This window comes from Rattus rattus, chromosome 18, assembly GCF_011064425.1.
Source record: "Rattus rattus isolate New Zealand chromosome 18, Rrattus_CSIRO_v1, whole genome shotgun sequence".
Classification (NCBI taxonomy): Eukaryota; Metazoa; Chordata; class Mammalia; order Rodentia; family Muridae; genus Rattus; species Rattus rattus.
In genome coordinates, this window is record NC_046171.1 from 28,814,892 (window position 1) to 28,837,784 (window position 22,893).

The 22,893-nt window shown below is 41.7% G+C and overlaps 1 protein-coding gene across 1 annotated transcript in view; it reads left to right on the forward strand.

Moving 5' to 3' along the window:
* The window catches only part of LOC116887667 (proto-oncogene tyrosine-protein kinase ROS-like), a 30,048-nt gene extending 12,974 nt beyond the window's left edge, over window positions 1–17,074 (forward strand). The window contains exons 8-16 of the mRNA XM_032889263.1: window positions 277–467; window positions 2,510–2,593; window positions 5,675–5,810; window positions 7,089–7,251; window positions 10,086–10,150; window positions 11,045–11,174; window positions 14,993–15,090; window positions 15,672–15,872; window positions 16,936–17,074. Of these exons, the coding sequence (XP_032745154.1) occupies window positions 277–467; window positions 2,510–2,593; window positions 5,675–5,810; window positions 7,089–7,251; window positions 10,086–10,150; window positions 11,045–11,174; window positions 14,993–15,090; window positions 15,672–15,872; window positions 16,936–17,074 (1,207 nt within the window). The remainder of the gene's footprint in view (window positions 1–276; window positions 468–2,509; window positions 2,594–5,674; window positions 5,811–7,088; window positions 7,252–10,085; window positions 10,151–11,044; window positions 11,175–14,992; window positions 15,091–15,671; window positions 15,873–16,935) is intronic.
* The last annotated feature ends 5,819 nt before the right edge of the window (window positions 17,075–22,893 follow it).

The following is a 22,893-nucleotide window of genomic DNA, read 5'->3' on the forward strand; positions in this document are numbered from 1 at the left end:
CAAACTTAGGAGCTAAAAACGGTGGAGTAATTGTGTGTTTGGAGATCAGCAGTTTCCTGCATTTTGAGCAGCAGGAATGGGGGTCCCCGGCTTCCTCTTTTCATGGGTCGAGTTGTTTGGCTCAGGTGCCCCTAGGACTTTAATACATGTGCTGTGATCTGCAGCAAATCACGCAACAGAGGTAAAGCCAAGTGCCAAGTGTGGTAAGTGACGGGAAATAACCCCACATTGGTTTGTGTACTTCCGGTGTCCATTAATCTACCATTTCTTTGGCAGAAAAAGCATTTCAAATGACTCACGGGACCAGAGTTTAAGGTGGATGGTGGTGTTTAATGGGTCCTGCAGTAGCATTTGCACATGGAGGTCAAAAAACCTAAAAGGAACTTTCCAGTTCAGAGCAGTAGCGTCAAATGCTATTGGATTTGGAGAATACAGTGAAATCAGTGAAGATATTACATTAGTGGAAGGTATGTTAACATATGTCTGATACTAATTTATTATATAAATACTTAATGCCAAAGAGAGATGCATTCTTAGTATTAGCAGGGGATATGAACAGAAAACATGGCTGAATAGCCAACCATGCAAGCTCCTGAATGGTTCAGTTGATTGGGCTATTCTTAAAATTTCATTTTTTGTTTTGATTTGTTTTGGTTTTATTGAAAGGATGTTTTGCTGTGTAACAGCTCTGGCTGTCTAGGAAGTCACTTTGTAGACCTGGCTGGTCTCGAACTCCTGAGAGCTGGAATGAAAGGCATGTGCCACCATGCTCCACTTTAAAACATCGTTCTTGTCTTATCACTTCTCAGTAGCAGGCGGGCACTCCTGACGGTCTACCAACCCCATTCCATGCCCTTACAGAGACTTCCCAGGGCTGTGGGAATTGAACCCTGGCCTTTGCACATTCAAAGTAGGCATTCTGTCACTGGTTACATTTTTGGCAATGTAACGGCAGGGGATTTAACCTCAAATATTTCATTTATTGCCTTTACTTTAAGATCTCCCCAACCCCTGAGACAGGGTTTCTCTGTGTAGGCCTGGCTGTCCTCGAACTCATTCTGTAGACCAAGCTGGCCTCAAACTCACAGAATTCAGAAGGCTTGCCTCTGCCTCCTGAGTACTGAGATTAAACACGTGGGCCACTACCCCTGGCTTATGCTCTAGATTCTTACCAGCATATGTTAATTATGAATATTAATAAGCTTTACTATGACATTTTCAAACAAATATATGATATATTTTGATCCTAGTCACTCTCTTACCTTCTCTCATCGCCCTTCTATTCAGTAGCCTTTCATTTCAAGGCCTAACTTAAACAAGCTTGTTCTGCGTAATTGATATACCAAGACAAAAGTGAATTATTTGCATTTTATCCATACATTTCACGTAAAACTTCAATCACTCTGGGTTATCGAGATGACCCCATGGGTAAAGGCACTTGCTGCTAAGTCCGATGGTCTGAGTCTGCTCCCTGGAATCTCCATCACAGAAGAAGAAAATAATTACCCACACACAGTTTGCTGACCTCCAAATTTGTGTCCTGGCAGGCATATACACATACATGCAACACCCACACACATAAACATCTAAGTAAATAAAAGCAGTTAAAAAAAAAAAACAACAAAAACGTTGCTCCAAACGCAACAGTTTGGAGCACTTGCTCTTGCAGAGGACCTGGGTTTGATTCTCAGTACCCATCTGGTGGTAACATGAGTACATGAGTACAGAAGATTCGTACACATAAAATTAGAAGACAGAACTGCCGTTATAAGTATTTATATTATAGTCTGTCTTGGCTAGATAATTTCTGAAAAGAACCGAGGAGTAATGGTTTAAGTTCTGCAAGTTACATCCGCTCTCCATAGCTGCCCCGTCTTTCTCCTCCTCTTCCTCCCCTTCCCCCCTCCTCCTTTCTCTTTTTTCCCACTTCCTCCCTTTTCTTCTCTCTAAAATACTTTTTAAATGTAAAATGTACTCAGCTCACAGTAAGTTTTAAAGAGCTGCAGCCAGGTTTGCCCCCGAGGCTGGAGTTTGCCAAGCGGTGGCCTGTGTGCTCGTTCTTTTGTAAACAGTATACCACAGAACATGATCATGTTTTCATGTTGGTAGTTTTTTAGATTAATGGCTGCGGAATGAAATGGGTTTGGAGATCTAGTGGGAAATAATGAGGTCAGCCACTTTTAATATATGAAGATAAAGATTTCTTTGTTCCAAATTCCTACAAAGGATTGTACTTTTGGGGGCGGGGGTCCTTGTAAAAAAAGGTGGCTTGTGTGGTTGTGGTTCAGTGAGTCGATAGCGACACCAAAAAGGGGGGAGTAGCAACTTCGATTTATGCTGTGTACAGACTCTCAACATTGTTGATTGCAAGCCGCCAATTGCTAAGCAACTGGCCCATGGAAACAGCCGAGGAGCGGGCTCCAGCGCATGCGCGTGTGCGCGCTTGGGACTAAATGGGACAATTTGGTTTTCTGTGTAAATTAATGTCTTTTCCAACTTCTATCTTTAGATGGTTTTTGGATAACAGAAACAAGTTTTATACTTACTATCATAGTTGGGATATTTCTGGTTGCCACAGTCCCACTGACCTTTGGTGAGTATCAAAGATTTTACAAGCAGGTAATAAATTGTTTATTAGATCATACTGACTGATTTATCTTTCAGTTTATCTAATTTACTACACGAAACATAACCTTATTAAATAAGTCATAAAGTTCACAGCATTGCCCTTGGCTGTGCTTTCCTTTGATCAAGGGATGTGTTATTTTTCTTTCACATAAAGGTTTATTTTGACTCACAGATTTGAAGGTGTTAGTTCATGATCAAGTGTCTTGCTTTGGGTGTGTGGCAGCCCATCACAGCCTCAGTGTGAGGTAGCAATGTCCACATCTCACAGCTATGAAGAGAAGAGAAAGAGAAAGGAGTTGGGGTCCCAGCACCATCTCCAAGAGTGTGTTTCCCGTACAAGAAGCCTTCCCATTAGGCCCTAACCTCTGTATCCCAGAGATGTCAAGTTGAGGGCTTTAACATATGCATCTTTGAAGAACATTCTGGACAGAAACCACACCGTGGGGCAACTATCTCATGGCTAATACATCAGAATATACAATATGCATTTGAGATACAACTATTTGTGAAGACACTCTATTTTAGCTTGCTGTAAAAAAGCGTTTGTTTCTGATCGGCTATTTCAAGTGTTCTGTGACTTGTAGGTGAGAATATAAATAAAAGAGAAGTAACCATAAATACAAAGACAGTATAGGATTAACGAGAGGTCAGTGCGAGTCGCTGGTTGGGTACCTGAGTAGACAGCTCAGTTTGGAATGAATGGGGCCTCTCACAGTGGACCCATTTCTGGCCTGTGGGACCCACTCTTGCTTTCTGACAACTGACAGGCTTACTTAAAAATCCCTGCTCATTTATGTTATGTTAATATGTTATTCCTTAAAGCTATAGCACTTTTTAATGTGCATTTTAATTATGATAAAAACACAGAAAACCCAAGATAGATTATGAGAAGTTGAGCCCAGAGGGATATCACCATGATCATACATTCTGGCTTATTCCCGTTGGGTAGTAAATGTTGACACATCCCATCTATTCGATCGCCCATATGTCTTGGTTTGAGTTCTAAGACAGATGAGCCTTCCATCTACTGTTGATACTGAGAGTGCTCCCCTACGCAGAATCACAGGAAGGGTATGACAGCAAAAAGGAAACTCCAGCATACACTCAGAAAGCTGTGGCCTGTGTTTGTTAGAGAAATTTACAAGGGAAAGGCAAAAGAAATGCTACAAACACCAGGTTGAATTCTCTCTCTTTCTCTCTAAAAAATAAATAATAAAGCTACTATTTAATTAATTTTCCTAATAATTATCCTTTGTCCAGAGTGATTGGAGGTAAAAGGTCTCAGGCAATATCTGAACCTGAACTGAGTTGAGGGTTTCTTTTAAAGAAAAATCAACCCAGCCATTTTCTGAGTGGGAACCTGGCTAAAGAGTCCATCAACCTGGCCAGGATTAACCACAGCTTATTTCACCCTTGGGAAAAAACATCCACTCAGATAACACATGTGACTCCTTTCGCTAAGTGGGGTAGCTAATCTTTGGTGTGTGGAACCTGCTAGGATTTTTTTTTTTTTCGGAGCTGGGGACCGAACCCAGGGCCTTGCGCTTGCTAGGCAAGCGCTCTACCACTGAGCTAAATCCCCAACCCCGCCTGCTAGGATTTTGACCTGTGGTTCCAGGGAGTCTGCCTATGACACAGCTGATGTCTCTGGGGTTGCGTGTCTGACTGTTGTATGTTTGGCCGTCGGCATACAGGCAAGGCTGCTTGTCTGATTCCCGCTGGAAGGCATGTTATACAAGGAGAACTTCATCTTACCTTTGCTTGCCTTCTTTCTCTATCCCCTCTGCTTGAGCCCACGACTCTAGTGGATGACGACGAGATCATTTCAATGTGTCGTGTGCTTTCGAGACATCCTGCAGATCTCTGACATTCTCAGGACATGAGGGTCTTTATTGTGTTTGGAATGTGTGGGCTTCGGGGTGGAGCTAAGCTAATTCAGTGTTTGCTTTCTGTTGGTGGCATACGTGGTTTTGCCAGGAGCAATGTGTGAGTGCTCAAGCAAAGACTAAGTTAAAAAATAACGAAAAGTAACAATTCTTTAGGAATCGCGTTGTGCTGAGGGCACAACGAAGGCTTAAGAGTAAGTACCCGCAGGCTGTGGGTTAGCGAGAGGCCATATCTGATACGAAACATGAACCTTGTGCCAGGAGAGAAAGTTACAAACTATACTCAGTGACTCCAGGAGCTTGTCCTTCAACAATGGGGGTAAGACATACATGTTTGAGAAGATGCGTCAGGATGTTGTGACGTGAGATGTGGGTTTATAGTGACGTGGACAGCCACAGTGGGACTTTTAGGGCTATTGGCAAGAGATGAGCAGATTGCAGAAGGATGATCAGTGTCTCTCCATGAGGTTGGCTGGATGAGCAAATGTGATCTTAGAAGAGCACTTTGTCAGAGGAGCTGTAAAGTCTCTTGTGGGGTCCCCAGATGGAATGCCCCGAGATCTGCCTGCCTCTGACCTCTACCTCCAACACTGGGGCTACAGATGTGTGCTACATTCTCAGCATTTAACTGGGTGCTGAGGAACCAAGCACAGGTCCTCATGCTTATACGGCAAGTGCTTTGCACGCTGAGTCGCCCCCCCAGCTCTGACACCCACATCACATCGCTTACACTTGATCTTAGCTGAAGGGCTGAGAAGAGAGAAACATTGTATTGTAAGCGTTCCTTCGGATCTGCTGGAGAGTAAGAGCAACGTCTGGGGGCAATGGTTTGTTCCATTAATAATCATTTTGCAAGTTTTAAAACTTAGTTTGGCTCTAACTTACAGGCAATTTGAGAAGTGCATCCAATACTGTACTTCAAAATTTGTAGTGGTAAGAAATATAGCAAACTCTGTAATTAAAAAGTTTATGAATCGTGTGGATTTATATGGAATTATACCCAGATTTAATTGAAAAACTTTCATTACAGGAATATCTCACAGTCAGCCTGGTATTCTGCCAACAGTGTTTAGACACGCTGTTGTAGCTTAAAGCACAGTATCGTTTCTTGAGGGAAGAAAGCAATATTTTACTTAATAAATTGTCTGTTTTCTTTGCAGTCTGGCATAGAAGCTTGAAAAACCACAAAGCTCCCAAGGAAGGCCTCTCAGTTCTCAATGACAACGACCAAGAGTTGGCTGAGCTTCGAGGTCTGGCGGCTGGAGTGGGCCTGGCCAATGCCTGCTATGCAGTTCAGTATGTGTCATTGTCTGTAACATTTGCTTCTAGTCTCAAAGGTGGCTTGGGACAAATGGTGAACTATGCTGTTATCCTATAAGAGAACTAGGGACAAATCCATTGCCTTCTATTGTTTAATCTTGTGATTCAAAAACCAACCTAAGAAGGAAACATTAGCATGGTGAGAAGAACGAGTGATAATGGAGTTAATTGAACTGGCAATAGCTACCGAGGAGAGGAGAAAATCCTAAATCCCATGTATCGTATTATTCCATCATAGAAGCTGTATGAAGGACAGATGAGTTTAAAACCTTCATTATCATTAAGAAAGCAAGTATTTCTCTGCACGAGATACTATGCCATACTCTCTGTAAGGTCTTGTTACTGAAATCTACAAAACAGGATTTATTTATTTTTATTAATCAATTATTTATTTGCATCCCAGATACTGCCCCCCCCCCCCCTGCTGCCCCCACCTCTCAAAGTTCTTCCCCCATCCTCCATCCTCTTCTCTGAGAGGGCAACCTCCCCGGCAAAGCAGGATTTAAAGTGGATACAGAAATGAATCAAATCAGCTCTTCAGAGGTGGTTTTTTTTGTTTTTTAAAGAAAACACGGTACATCTGATGTTTCAGTTTCTTCTGGGCATGGAGAGATGGTTCAATAGTTAAGAGCTGCCCTTTCAGAGGATCTGAGCTCGATTCCCAACACCTATATGCCAGCTTATAACTGTCTGTGACTCTGGTTCCAGTGGACCAGACACCCTCACACAGTCATGTGTGCTGGCAAAACACTAATTAATGCACATAAAATAAAAATAAATAAATCACTTTAAAAAAAAAGATTCTTGGGGAAAAAAAACCCTCAAGTGTACTTAGATTAAGTGTCAATACCACAATCTTCCCAGGTGAAGACTGGACTTCGGAAGGTTAAAGTGGTAGTGGGAGAGCTCACGTTTTGGCCATCGTAAATCCTGTTTGGCACGAGGGCAGGTATGTGAGACAGATGAAGTGACTACTTCAGGGCCCAGCTGCTTTCTGTTGCTATTTTCTTCCTCTGAAGTAGCTTTTCCATGGCCCTGCAACCTAGAGCATTTTGTAGCTCCACGTTTTGAGAGGGGCAGCTGCAGTAGGAGCTGGGCATGCTCTGTGTAAGGGCTGATCGGGGAGGAAAGTGTTGGAGCACAGAGTTTCTCACTGCCCTGTTAGAATGTGCGTCAACATCTCTCCCTTCCCTTCAAATATAACCGCGAAAACGGAAGACCCCTGGGGAGAACAAACATACGGTTATTTTGCAGTACTCTTCCAACCCAAGAGGAAATTGAAAGTCTTCCCACCTTCCCTCGGGAGAAACTGAGCCTGCGCCTTCTGTTGGGAAGTGGAGCTTTTGGAGAAGTGTACGAGGGCACAGCTGTAGACATCCTAGGACGGGGAAGTGGAGAAATCAAGGTGGCCGTGAAGGTAACGTGGATCTCCGAACCCTCTCACGCTATGACTGCATAAACACTCAGAGCTACTGGTTGAAAAGAGGCCCTTCTAGCACAGCTAGCAGGATGTGTGGTGTGCTTCGTGGTAGAATCTCTATAAACTTACTAATAAAGAAATGAGAAGAGTTGAAGGTGATAACTAGCTAGTGGCCTGGGTTCATCCATTACCCAACGGACATATAAATCCAAACATCACATTGTATAGCTAAATTATATACAAATAGTATGTGGATTAAGAAATATAATAAATCTGGGGCTGGAGAGAGGGATCGGTGGTTGAGAGTACTTGCTGCTCTTACAGATGACTTGGGTTTTGTTCTCAGAACTTACACACTGGTTACAGCAATCCATCTCCAGGTCCAGGGGATCCCAACACCCTCCAATGGCACCAGGCGCACATGTGATCAGGCACACGTGTGGTACATATACATACAAGCAGACAAAACACTCACACACATAAAGTAAGTGAACATTTAAAAAAATAAGACAAAATGTAAAGAAGAGTGTCAGAAGGTAGACATCTGTTACTAGAGACAAAAGCTAGTTTCCCCATTTTTTTTCTCCATTTCTTACACTGGCTTTTAAAAAGGAGTAGCTATTCAGGCTTTATGATTCTAAGGCTATTACTTAGGTGACACCTGGCAGTGTTTAATTTCTCATTAATTCTCATTTCAGAATGCTCAAGTTTTAGAGTCCTTGCCTAGTACTTCAAAAGCACTGAGTTCGGGCCCCAGCACTGCATAAAACAAGGTGTACTATGCACGCCTGAATTCCCAACAATGCAGAGGAATATACTTCACATGAATTAGAACTGTGCAATATATTCTTAAGGAATCAGGCTAGGACTTGCTTACATATGCGTAGCCCAGGGTGTGGCACTGTTAGAAGGTGTGGCCTTGTTGGAGGAAGTGTGTCACTGTGGGGTGGGCTTGGAGACCCTCCTCCTAGCTGCCTGAGGATGCTCAGTCTGTTCCTGGCTTTCTTCGGGATGAAGATGTAGAGGGCGGGCACAAGATAAGGCGAGGCCTGTGATTGGGCAGTGAGGTGGGGGCAGAGTTTTGGAGAGAGGAGAGGGAGGAGGAGGAGGGGGAGAGGAACCCAGATGGAAGGAGAGAAGGACGACCCAGATCCATGTGGCTTTAAACGGCCACAGGTAGCTATGAATATTTCATAAGGGATGGATTTTTACAGGACAATTTGTCTTATCCAGGTGGGAGGTTCATATCAGTAACGATTGGTTCCAAGTTTATTGTGTGGACGTTTTGAGGAATGAGAATTTACTGACATAAATCTAATGGATAAATTACAAGCATCTAGAGTTTTGATTGTACAGGGATACCGGGAGTTGTGACAATAACCACAGGGGGCCGATGTGGGGCTAGCCATGGAGGCAGAGAGACCGCTGGAGACGGTAACAGGAGGTAGTATGGCATGGTGCCTGGTGCCCCGCATCATATTTCTATTATTCACCGCTACAACTTACTTAACAGCGATTTCTGCTTTAAGGATGGACAATCTATGCTGGTAAAATTCTCTCCATTTCCAAATCATAGACTTGAAAACTCCTTTAACTTCCTTTGGTCTGAGCCCATTAACCACATATTTATTTTCTTATGGGCTTAGATGACTATTGGCCAGCACTTGTGTCAGGTGAGCATTGCCATTTCTGAAATTCTTCTCGTCTTAATCTTGCCTGTTGCCTCACAGTGTGAGCGACAAGAATTAGGAAGGCATCACCTCTTCCTTAGGACCAGAAAAGGAGGCAGGAAGCTATAAATGTATTGTTCAGGAAGGGGAAAGTTTTCTGTTAACCTCCCCACAACACCAGTTTCTCTCTTATGTTTTGTTGCCTGGAAGTGAAACTTAATGTCAAAGAGACAGCTCGGGCTGACCACCTGTGGTTTACGGCAGAGACTGAAGAACTAGCCCAGGCTAGCCTCCTGTGATTTATGACAAAGAGATCGAAGAACTAGCCCAGGCTGGCCTCCTGTGACTTAGGAGAGATTGGAGACATTTAGAATAGATTCTCACAGTTAACTTACATTTATTGAGTAGTAACAGGCAACTATCCTCAAAACAAACAAAAACAAACAAACAAACAAAAAGCAAAACAAGCAAACCTAGAAAGAACTAGGGAGTGATGTCAAGTAAAGTGGGGAAACAGATACTGAGAAGAAAATCTGAAAATATGCTGACCCACTGATGCCCAAATTACTGTGTCTTTAAATTTTTCTATAGTTCTCTATACGGAGAGAGGGCTCAACCATTAAGAGCACTGGCTACTCTTCCAGGAGATCTGGTTTTAATTATCAGAACTCATGTGGCAGCTCAAAATCATTGTTACTCTATTTCCGGGGGATCCGATGGTCCTCCTCCAGCTCCCTAGACGATGTGCACTTGTGCTGTACCAACACACCTATAGGCAAGAGCCACACGCATAAAGTAAATAGATAATATAGCGATTAAAAATCACACAAAATAAAAAAAAACCACTCATGTTTCACCTTAGATAATTGTTACTCAGCCCCTTATCTAGTTCACTGAGATGGTCTTGATTAAACTGTGGCTATCACGGTCATTTTAGAGACCACACACAGCATCAACAGGGGAGTACAGACCATAGGCACACGCTCCATCTGTTATCCAGTTCCAGATAGCAGCGTAGAAGTTGCAAAAACAGAAACAAAAGCACAAAAAACCCACAAAAACCCCAACAAAGAAGATGAAGCAACCAAACCAAACAAAACAAAACCCTGTCTCCACTGGGCTCCCCGTGCTTGACTTCTGACTTGCCTCCCTTTCTCACAGACCCTGAAGAAAGGTTCGACAGACCAGGAGAAGATCGAGTTCCTGAAGGAGGCACACCTGATGAGGTATTCCACAGCTCGCACGGTGGTTTCCCCAGACAAGTGCGGATAGAGAGAGATCTTCCTCATTGAATTTTGAACACCTCAAATGGCCCAGTGAACAACCAGACCGTCCTGAAAATAAATGTGGACAAAAAAACTTTGAAAGGAAACACATGTGTAGCATTAAATATTCCATAGAAGCCAATCTTCAGGGCATGGGTAGGCAGTTCTCAGGCTAAGGGTCCTCCCATCTCTCATCTTCAATTAAGAGTGTATTCTGTAAGCAAATTCTCAGGGTCTTTTGCTTTTACCATGTGCCTATTCTCAACAGACCCAGGCAGAATGTTCTTTTCTGTCTTCTGATATTAGCAAGAACGTCTTGTCTAGGAACTGGTCAGTAAGATTCCAGCAGGCGGCAATCATGAAAACTACTCAAAGACATCTTAAGGAGGGGCAGCCGTCAGAGGCTCAGGGAAAGGCAAACTGGGTCCTCTAATTAGACTGAGCCTTACTCACTCTGGTTTCTTCATGACCCAGGGCCCAAACCTGTCTATCTGAGTTGTTTCCCTTAAAGGGAAAGGGCATTTGAGATAATTGTGATGACACAGATGATACATTAACCTATCTTTTGAAGAAGGCTATTAGTCAAAATTGCTTCCTTTCCCTTTCATAAAACTCATATAGTGAGAAACATTAATTCTTCTAAAACCCCTTCTATTCTACTCAGATGCACTGGCCACTAGGGGGTGCCATGTTCCCTCCTTAAGACCAGCACACTGGACATAGGCAAGCTTCCCCTCCTTAAAGTCAGTGAGGGTTTTCTCTGGGTAAAGAACTGCTCTGTTCCCTGAAGACCCCAGCTGGGACCACTATCACTGCCATAACATCTGGTTTGGCTTGTGTCTTTTCGCCTTTCAGCAAGTTTAATCACCCCAACATTCTGAAGCAGCTGGGAGTCTGTCTGCTGAGTGAACCCCAGTATATTATCCTGGAACTGATGGAAGGGGGAGACCTTCTAAGCTATCTGCGCAAAGCCCGAGGGACAACGGTAGGTAGGCGGTAGCATCTGGGATATTGACTTCCTAAAGCCAATCGCTAGAACCTACTATTCTTCTATTGATTTTCTTCAAGTCCAATGAACAGTAGTTTTAGCTTTGAAGGCGGCTATGTAAAGAAAGTGTGTGTTTTCTTCATGTTAGATTAGGGTAATTAGAACCCTGAGCTAAGATCTGAGCCTGGTTTAGTACTTAATGAGAAAAACAGACCTCTTATAAACAGAAGGGCACCCCACTTCCAGCATCGGAATTACATTGAATTACTGTTTATCCCCAATATTTATTTCCAATCTTAAAGTCTACTAACCTTTGCTGTTGGATGGGTCTGCTGACCTTGACCTTGCTAGGTTCAGGGAAATCTTGTCATCTTCAGGATGACAGAGCTACTTGGATTTTTATAGAAATATTTTTATATAGTATATCCTGATTATAGTCTTCCCTCCGTCTATGTCCCCAGTTCCTCCCCTACTCTTCTCCCCCAGATCCACTCCCTTTCTGACTCTCATTAGAAAACAAACAGGATTCTAAGGGATTATAATATTAATATAATATAATATAATATAATATGATAAAACAAGAACTATCAGATCAGAACTGGACAAAACAAACAGAAGTAAAAGTGTCCCATTGACCATCCCTGCTCCCATCCCTGACCCCTATGCCTGACCCCCATCCCCCAATGGCATGAGAATGACTCAGAGACCCACATTCAGGAATTCCATTTAAAAAACTCTATATGAAAATGATCTGTAGTGCAAAACTCGGTAAAAATGTATAGATAAAATAAAAATTAAGATAAAATAAACAGCCCTGAGAAGACAATATGAGACAAGGAACATATGAGTATGACCTCAGCAGAGGTTGGCAGCTTTGTGTCGGCCATTTTCTCTTGGCCAGTTAATGTTAGTATGTTTCCCCAGTGAGACTCACTTGAAGACAACGTTCATTTTCACGCAGTTATCAACTGGAGATAGCTTCTGGGTTAAGGATAGAGAGAGGCATGTGTCTATTTCCTCCTTCTCCAATGGTTACTGGACTTTGCCACTTATCAGTATCTGGGTTTACACCTGTATGAGGTTTCATCATTACATGCAGCCGAGTGAGTCAAGTATTGTGACCGGGAGGCTTCACCTTCCTCATCTGTGGACCAGCTCATACGCACTGTGTGATGTCTTCATCATCACTTGCTTTTTCTACTTACTGTCTGATGAAATCGTAACTTAGAACGGTAACTGAGTACTTCCTCCTGCTTGCTCCAGGATAGCCATAGTTTGCTCTCCTGGGACTTATCGAACTCTCATTATGGAAGACAAGGTGCTGTTGGGTGTTGAGTCCCATATGCCAATACCACGCGTGCTTCCTCCTTTCGTGCTAATTCACGTGTGACCAGTGACCTCCGTACAGGAGTGCTCAGAAGCACTACGCTAGCATCAGCAGCATGGATAACTTTCTTGCTGGGGTGGCAGCATAAGTATTAACAATAGCAAGGTCCAGAAATGGTTGCTTCGTTTTTCACTTTAGGGCAGTCAGCTCTCTTACCCACGAACTGAAGCATTGCATCAAACACTTCTATTTTATTTTATTTTTTCAAGTTTTGGTGTTCTAGGATCATACTGAGAATACATGAATAAATTATGTAAAGCATAATGGTGCTTTCCAAATACAATCAAAGTTGTCAACTTCTCTTTGGGTTGTAACGGTAGGAGAGCAGAGCTCGTGACTTTTACTTTAAAGGAACTTCTCATACGGCATTTTATTAATACATAGCATATGGAAAATTTCAAAGTCCCTGCTGGTGGGCCAGGGTTATACATCGTCTGCAGGTAAGGGAAAAAACAGAAAAGGCAATTAGCATGGAATCCATTGCTGGACCATGGAGGATGGAGTGTACTTTCTAGTTGGAGAAAGCTGGGCTAGCTGTCCATTTGCTACCTGGAAGACTTAGTATGTTTGGGACAAACCAAGGCAGGAGGTATAAGAGTAACAAACATTTTCTCATTGAATGATTAGACCTTGATGAAGCTTTAATATGACTAGAAGGTTCAGCAAGATACAACAAGTGGCAGTTGATGATAGCATCTAACGCTAAGGAGGCCGAATATGGGGTGATGGGGGTATCCCAACATGTGATAAGGGATAAGAGGCATGGTTAGGGATGCAGGCAGCAACATGGAAATTGTATTAGAAGGGTGCTGGTAACCAGCATGAAGTTTAAAAGAGTCATAAAGTGCTTATGACTAAATTGGGGTTTGCCCATAGGGTTCTATTCATACAGCAGCTAGTCAGCCAGTTAGGATATCTGGCAGGATTCAACCATAGGCTGTGACATAAGTATCTAGTGGATCCGATTTAGAAGGGGTGTTATTAAATGCTTGCTATATATAAGCCATGTTACACCTCTCATTTTCAATCTGGAAAGGTCAGTTGTACTAATTCATCTTATATATAAGAAAACTGTCTTTTTAATTTATTTAAGCCAAGTTAAAGAATTACTAGTAGAACTGTATTTCAAATCTACAGATATAGTATTTGTATGTTTTCCTCTTGAGCTTCTGTAATCCAAATAAAGATTTCTTTAGAACAGCAGGACAGAGTTGGTGAATCAGCCATGGGTAGGAAAGAGCCACGGCACCATGGTGGTATTCTGTCCTAGACAATGAAGATGACCTCCACTTTGGTGACATGAGCAAAGCAGTTGGGTAGCACTTGACAGCATCTTTGCATGAGTAACTGACAGATTGTTAAGACTGTGTGGGTTTGGAGGTCATTGAGACGCTCAGTGAAGGATGTGGGTAATATCCAGAATGAGGGTCTATTCTAGTGAGGAAAGAGTAGGTCAGAGGAAAGAGGAGGGTTAAAAACACAGAGCAGATGTAAGGAAGGGCAAATAGTTGAAAAAAAAAAGTAAAGTGCAGCTTCTGAGAGGAGAAGCAAAGGGAAAATTAATGGGCACGTAGAGAGTCTGACACAGCCTGGGGCTGCCATGAGGCTGTGCCCAATATCTGATGATCAGTTCTACAGGAAGTGAGGCACAACCAGGGAGTTAATGAGAAGACAAGAGGTTAGACACATGGGAAGCCTTCGGATGCCTCAGATTAGGAACGACAAAGGCCTGGACCAAGGTAATTGCAGGGATATGGAAAGGCTCAATGTATGACTATGGCCTCCAGGCAGGAACTTTGAATTTTCTCCATATGCTACTAATGAAAAATTTGACTGGCTTTTGTTTTCCACTAGAATTCCTTGCGATGAGTATAAGCTTGTCTATATTTGTGCTGGCTCTTCTAGATCAAAAAGTAATCTGGAAAGATAATATTACTGACAATTTACATGGAGGGAGTCTTATGAAGACCCATTGTCCTGACCAATATAATCAAAAGCCATTAAATCAATCATTAATCTAGCCAGCACAGGTTATTATTTTTAATAGTTTATTGATAATTCTATAACACCAGATACCATTTATTTATTAAGTACTCACTGTATGTTTGCAATAGCGTATATCTTATTTTAAATCTTTAAAAGTCCATTGTGCCATGCCCACTTTACATACAAGTGCTTGATTAATGAGAAAACTCACTCGCTGATGCCAGAACTAGGTTTCAAATTTACAAATACAACTTGCTATCATGCCTGTTTGTATGTTTTCCTCCCGAGTTCTTGTAACCATAACAAAATTCCTTCAGCACATCATAGAGTAGTGTACACACTCATATATACATATGCACCCATGTATATTCACACGTATATGTATGAGTTTCTCGCCAAGCAGAAAAGTACATATAATGCTGTCTCTCTCTCTCTCTTATAGTTGTCTGGCCCTTTACTCACATTGGCTGACCTGGTAGAGCTGTGTGTAGATATTTCAAAAGGCTGCGTCTACTTGGAGCAGATGCACTTCATTCACAGGTACTGGGAGATTCTGGATACACGTTTATTGGGTGGTCACAGGACAACCATGTGGAGTTTGGGAAGCCCAGACTAGAGAGTTGAACACATTCATTACTCCGCGAAGCACCAACACTGTAGAGTGTCTGTACTACTTTTCTCATTGCTAAGAGAAAAGCAATGTCCAACAACTAACTTAGGGAAGAGAGGGGGGTTTGTTTTACTTGTCTTGAGAGAACAGTCCATCATGGTATGGGAGTCATGGCAGCAGGAGTGTGGGGCAGAGTCACATTGCATCTGTACTCAGGAAGCAGAGTTAAATGAATGCTGGTCCTTACCTGGCTTTCCCCTTTTTATTTAATCTGCGACCCTAGCCTATAGCTGTATAAAATTAGACTGGGTTTCTCCACCCTCAACTAATCGAATATGGAAAGTCCCCTATCGACCTGCCCAGAGATCTGTTTCCTAAGTGATTCTGGACCTTATCAAATTGTCAACCAATATCAATCATCAGGTGTCTCCTCCCTTCTTTCCAGACCATCTAGCCTTGCGTGATCTCAGGAATATCTGTTTGTCACTATCAAATGTAACTTCTACTTTAGGGATCTGGCAGCTCGGAATTGCCTTGTGTCTGTGAAAGACTATACCAGTCCTCGGGTAGTCAAGATCGGTGACTTTGGTTTGGCAAGGGAAATCTATAAACATGATTATTATAGAAAGAGAGGGGAAGGCCTGCTTCCTGTCCGGTGGATGGCTCCTGAAAACTTGATGGATGGAATCTTCACTTCCCAGTCTGATGTATGGTGAGCTAAATAGGACACAGAACAATGGGGGCAAAAACCCGTTAACTATCAGGATGTCTATCTAATTTTGCTCTTGTTTTTAAATTTTATTTTATTTACTCTCCCCTCCTTTCTTCCTCCCTCTCTCTGAAGGGAGGTTTAGTGACTCACTTGAGGCTAATGGTTCAGGATAGCTATATGGATCTCAGATCCTTTGTATCTCTCTCTCTCTCTCTCTCTCTCTCTCTCTCTCTCTATTTTTTCATCGATCTTAAAATTCTACATGAAATAGACTCATTTATTTCAAGCATTTTGCTATTCACTAAAGGTGTGTATATATATATATATATATATTTGCAAATATATATATTTGCAGCTATGGTATATGCAAAGGTGTGTATATTGGGAGAAATAGTACTTATCGATAATGTTCATGAATGTGCCCCCAATACCTCCCACAGGGGCTGTTTCATCACTCGTTTATAGGTAGACTTGAAGCCATAGGTCATGAAGACGTAGGGCACTGGGAAAGTTCAGTCTTGGCTATGTGAGTTTGGCTCATTGATTCCCAGCTTTTCAATCGAGCTGCTAAAAAGTTCGTGGTCCAGTGAATTTTAAGTTGCTTAAGCCATGGGAGAACTTGCATAGGAGAAACTTTATCCTCAGCCATCCGCTTCCATTTATGACTTGCTTCTCCGTGGTTGCCATCATTTTATCCTCTTCAAATTCAGGGTTGGAGGAGGAAATGGTGACAAGCTCTCTCGCCCACCTCCATGCCTGTCTGCATGCGCTTTGTGTCTTTGTATACACGTGCGCCTGCGCCTGCACCAATGTCTGGGTCTTTGTGTGGGTGCCACTACTCCAAGCCTTTTTATCGTCTTTGAAATGTGGTCCATCCACAGCGTCTTGCTTCTACTTCTTCTTAATGTCAACCTCCTTTTAAGTGTCCTTTTTGCCTTTTTACAAGGCCAATAATGCCAATCACAAAGTAGCCCCCGTAGCCCCAGGAATAATGATGTTGGAAGCTACTGTAAAGCCGATGTTTGCAATAAATATAATTAAAGAGAGCCCTTTAACATCCTAGGTCTTTTGGAATTTTGGTTTGGGAGATTTTAACTCTTGGTCATCAACCTTATCCAGCGCATTCCAACCTTGATGTTTTAAACTATGTGCAAGCAGGCGGGAGACTGGAACCACCGAGAACCTGTCCCGATGATCTGTAAGTTGATTACGTTAACATAAGTGCCCCCAATAGAAACGTGTGCATACGCGGTCTGAGGGCTCCCTGCTGTGGCTCGTTAAAAGAAAACCTGGGATTTATATATTTGTACATCCCACATGACATATAAACTGAGGGTGGGATTTAATTTACTCAATACATTATGGCTTTTAAAAACTATGCACATGCTGTATTTTACTTCAATACAAATTTTTGGAGAGTTGAATATATTTGTAGCCATAGTAAGTAAATTTAAATAAATAGAAAAAAACTATCTCCCTCCACGTGTGTGTGTGTGTGTGTGTTTGTGTTTGTGTTTGTGTGTGTGTGTGTGTTGTGTTTGTGTTTGTGTTTGTGTTTGTGTTTGTGTGTGTGTTTGTGTGTTGTGTGTTGTGTGTGTGTTTGTGTGTTTGTGTGTGTGTGTGTTTGTGTGTGTGTGTGTGTGTGTTTGTGTGTGTGTGTGTGTGTGTGTGTGTGTTTGTTTGTGTTGTGTGTGTGTGTGTGTTGTGTGTGTGTGTGTTTGTGTGTGTGTGTGTGTGTGTGTGTGTGTGTGTGTGTGTGTGTGTGTTTGTGTGTTTGTGTTTGTGTGTGTGTTTGTGTGTGTGTGCGCATGTGTGTGTGTGTGTGTGCATGTGTGAGTTTGTGTTTGTGTGTGTGTATGTGTGTGAGTGAGTGTGTGTGTGTGAGTGTGTGTGTGTGAGCTTCTTCATTTTACTTCAAGAGTCTTTATTTGGATACTATCTTAATCTGTGCCTTAAAATAGTCTATTATGTAAGAATATATTAGTTAGAAGTTGAATTGTCCTTTTGATATAGCTTATACTGATCAATAAGATACAATATTACTAAAAAATTGTATAGACTGAATCATTTGCACACCTAACCCAAAATTACTATGATATGCAGTAACACACAGCTATAATATAATGTTCTACCACACACTAACTTGGCCAAATTGATCCTGACCACTATTGAGTTCTAATAGTAACCCCTCGAGTGTGAATGATTGGAGCTTAATTACAAAAGAAAAGGAATTCAGCTATGCTGAATTACATATTCACTTTCCATAGATGGTATCGACAGAAATATCAAGCCCTGTAACTTTTTCCAAGGTGTATTTTACACAAAAGATTTATAAAAAACAAACAAACAAAAACCCCAACAAATAACGAGAAAGTATTACACATCCATTGCCAAGCCAAACGTCGTGTGTGTGCAGAGGTCTTTATGCCAGGGCCGCAGCTCTTGCACATCTTGGAATGCACTCTGGATGAGACTGTAGAGGCAGCCGTCGGATGGCCAGCCAGCACATAATAAAGTGCTAAACTGTGTGGTACAGACAAATGCAAAAGGAATTAGCAGAATGCAGATGCACACCGTGGTTTCACTGCCTTGACTGGGCTGTGTTATTTCCAGGACTATTTAGACCTGAGCCAAAGAACGATTAAGAGCTGGGCACCTTGGTTGGCTGTTGCACTGGTGAATGGTTCTGCATTACTTCAATCTTCCAGCTAAAGGATACAAATTCAGCCTTTACACCATTCAGACACAGACACACCTGGCCACATTCGACAGCAACACCTTAAACTGAATCCCGAGTCTTCTGGTGGACAATGGGGAAAATCTTTAACTTAAAGAAATTATACCAGACCTTTAATTTAGGACGAGAGGGGAAAATGAGTATGCCCAAACATGCAATAAATCTAATTACACAGTTGGAAAACTAATCACTATTTTCTACCTCCTACTCATATCGCAAGCATGCAGAAATTCATTCTAGAATTTTCATTACACAATGCGTTCCTTATGCTCTTATAATTTTGTCTTTCATGTTGTTACCTCCACCAGGGGTATAAAACATGTCTGTCTCATCATAATCATGCAATATTTTTGGATAGGCTTTTAAGAGATAGATTATTGAATTATACTTTTTTTTCTGTGTTCAGTTATTTTGTTTTGGGATGATGGAGCCGAGTCCAAGTTGATATGTTGAATTTCAGATTTTGCTGTGGTCAAAGATAATAAAGTTCAAGGGCGAAGAAGTCCTAGAATGTTCTTATTAGGGAGTTCAGGGAAAGGATGATATTTTGAGTACCTTTGTCTTAAATAATTTCTCAGTAGAATATATTATTGACCTATTTTTTTCCTTTTTAAAAATCAAAAACAGATTCTTTTTATATGATATATTCAGGTTATGGTTTTCCTTCTCCAACTCCTCCCAGAATATTTCCAACTCCCCACCTACCCAAATCCATATCCTTTTCTGATTTCTCTCATTAGAAATAAACAGACGTCTGAAAGGTGTAATAATGAAATACGACAAAATAAAACCGAACTAAACTGAATAGGCCCAAACGAATGCACACAAAGGAGCCTTCACAGAGAAGCACGAGAGACACAAATAGATACAGAGGTACACATGCAGCAAACCTCATAGACATCATCAAATATAAGCAAAAGACCTGTAGGCTAAGGGAAAAAAAGGTCAAACAAAGCATTATGGGAAAGAGCAAAACAAAAACCTTCCAAAATTACCATTGAGTGTTGATGTCATTTTTTTTTTATCCTTTGCTGAAACCAAGATTGCTCACTGGTGGCTTTGAAATTGATTTGAATATCATTTAAAAAGGGAGCAATAATTCATGACTCTGCAGAAGCCTGGGAAGAGTTCAGAGCCATCACGGAAACAAGCTGTACTGGGACGTAGAGCCCTCGTGCCATTCAATCTGGCCATGGCCTTAAGTTGTCACGATAAAGATTAACTACTCTCCTTGGAGCCCAGGAGGAACTAAGTTTTATTTGAAGTGAGATCACAGGCCCAGCTTAGAGGCTGAAAGTCTGTGCCGAGCCACGTTGCACCTTCCCCTCACCACCTCACTAGTCAGCACCTGGATGATTCCTGGGCAAGGTAAGCTCTGATACCCTGCTCTCCTCAGCTATGGCTGGAATGTGGAGTTCAGAGCATTCCTATAGTCTGCTGGGAGGCTCAGGTGTACAGGGGAAAGCCCAGTCAATGGTGTTCTCTCCAGATTTTACTGGGAGCAACCACCACACCATTCCTGTGAAGAAAATAGGATCAAAGAGAAATTCTGCGGTAAGCATGAGGTTCAAGGGGGCCTGGGACGGACACATCACAGTGACAGAATTGTTGCAATGACCCTCAGATGTAGGGCACAACAATGGCAGGCTGTGGAGTCCTTACAAATTATTTCTACTCTTAAAAATATTCAGCTCAGTTCTACATCTCTCAGGATTGGACACAATGAAAAGAGAGATTCTCGAAGCTTGTATTTTATGTGTCTTATTTAAATAGTTACAGACACTTGCCTGCTTACATGTAAAAGACGCTGACATTCTCCTCTGTCAAACTTCAATGGCTTCGTGAATCCGAGGGCTTTAATATGCATGAAGAGCAGTACTGAACGCAGCTAACGAGTCTCATGCTATTTTGGAACAAAACAAAACAAAAGCAAAGACGTAAAGAAGATCAAAGGGTCACACTAGCGAGTGGGGGGATTTGAAGTCCAGTACTTAGGCAAATGAATTACTCCACGTATAACGGGCACTCTCCAGGAATCAGAACAAGCATCCCACACAAATTTAAATGAACTCAAGAAATAGCAAATGCATCCAGGATAATGCACTTGGGTATTTGTTACTGTGCCTTTAGAGGTGTGTAATGTACAGTACTAAACACTGACGTGAACATTGTTAATTTACTTGAAAGACCCGAGTAAAGCTCTCTTAGAATTGCTAAATTCTTAAAGCCTCTTCATTTCACCCCCCTGGCAGTTTACGGCTATTCGAGTCTACATTTGTTACTGGTAGACGTTGCAGCTTCATAACTCCTTTCTCCTCAGTCCATGTCTGTCTCTGCCTCCCAGGACAGACAGGCCTTGGATATCATGTTTCGGTATCTAGAAAGTTAAAAGTGATGACTGAGGCAAGTTAAAAGTCTTCCTAGATAAAAACATTAAGTGTATCTATGTAAAGAAATTATATAGATAAAATAAGGGACAGCACTTCCAGAGGAGCAGATCATGTGTGTGGGTGATGGGCTAGTAAGTGTCACTCTCTTCTTCCTCTTCCTTCTACTCCTCCACGTAGTGTCTATTAAGTGGGTTGCAGATAGCCTGAAACTTTGTAACTCAAGTGAGACGGCTTGACATAGTTTGTCAGCCTCTAGGCAAACATCTTTATTCTCAAAAACGCTACCACAAGAATTACTTCATTTTCTCATCCTGATTCCTAGGTTATTGGCCATTTCTATTTTTTATTGCTCATCTTAATTCTTAAGAAAATGTCTAGATTAGTCACCCAGACTTATGTTTTAATTATTGCGTAGGGGTCCACAATCTGCCATCCATTATAATCTTATCTGTAATGGTCCATCTTTGAAATCAATGGGTCAGCTCTGCAGCCGCAAGGCACTGATTATAAAGGAGGAGGTGACAGATCTCATCATTGTTCAGTTCTTTCTCAGGTATGATTCTAACGTAATAGAATCAAAGCTAGGTTTGGCATTCTGTAGCCAAAGTAGCCATCCCTTGAAGGCACCAGAACAGGCCACACAAAACATCTAATGTTTCTCACAATACCCCGACATTCAGCACTAACATGGCTTAGAGGTACATGGCTAGAAATGAAATAAACTCAAGTGGCATTTTTATTAATATATAAATATACATCAATTTATTAATGTATTCAAGACTGCATTATAGTTCCTAAAATAGATACGTAAATACAATACCTATGGTGACTTGTGGGTAGTTGCCATCTAGTGATAGAATATAATCCCATTCCAGTTGCACTGTCAATGACTTAGTCCACACTGTAATGTCTCTTAGTCTTTAGTCAGTAGCTTCTCCTCAGCTCCTGTACAATTCCATATCCATCTGTTGGTTGGAATGGTCCTTAAATGGGGCAGTGTGTGTCCTTAAGACCTCTAATAGCTCTTTTCTTGGTTTGTGAGACTTGGACGATCCTGCTTCCCCTTCTAACGCCACTTCATTTCCCCTCTTTCACAACTGCATTTCAGCCATTCTGGCCTTCTTTCAGATTTTAAAAAGTGCTGAGCTCCATCCACTTGGATGAGAGCTTTGTATAGGGCAATAAAAATGGGTTGATCTGCATTCTTCTACACGCTGACCTCCAGTTGAACCAACACCATTTGTTGGAAATGCTATCTTTTTCCACTGGATAGTTTTAGGTCCTTTGTCAAACATCAAGTGACCATAGGTGTGTAGGTTCATTTCTGGGTCTTCAATTCTATTCCATTGATCTACCTGTCTGTCTCTGTACCAATACCATACAGTTTTTATCACTATTGCTCTGTAATACAGCTTCAGGTCAAGGATGGTGATTCCCCCAGAAGTTCTTTTATTGTTGAGGATAGTTTTCACTATCCTGGGGTTTTTGTTATTCCAAAATATTAATCCTGCCAATCCACGAGCATGGGATCTTTCCACCTTCTGAGATCTTGAATTTCTTTCTTCAGAGATTTAAAGTGCTTCCATACAGATCTTTCACTTGCTTAGTTAGAGTCACACTGAGGTATTTTATGTTATTTGTGACTATTGTGAAGGATGTCGTTTCCTAATTTCTTTCTTAGCTTGTTAATCTTTTGAGTAGAGGAAGGCTACTGATTTGTTTAAGTTAATTTTATATCCAGTCACGTTGTTGAAGTTGTTTATCAAGCTTAGTAGTTCTCTGGTGGAACTTTCTACTATTATACTTAAATATACTATTATATCATCCACAAATAGTGATATTTTGACTTCTTCCTTTCTAATGTATATCCCTTTGACCTCCTTTTGTTGTCTGA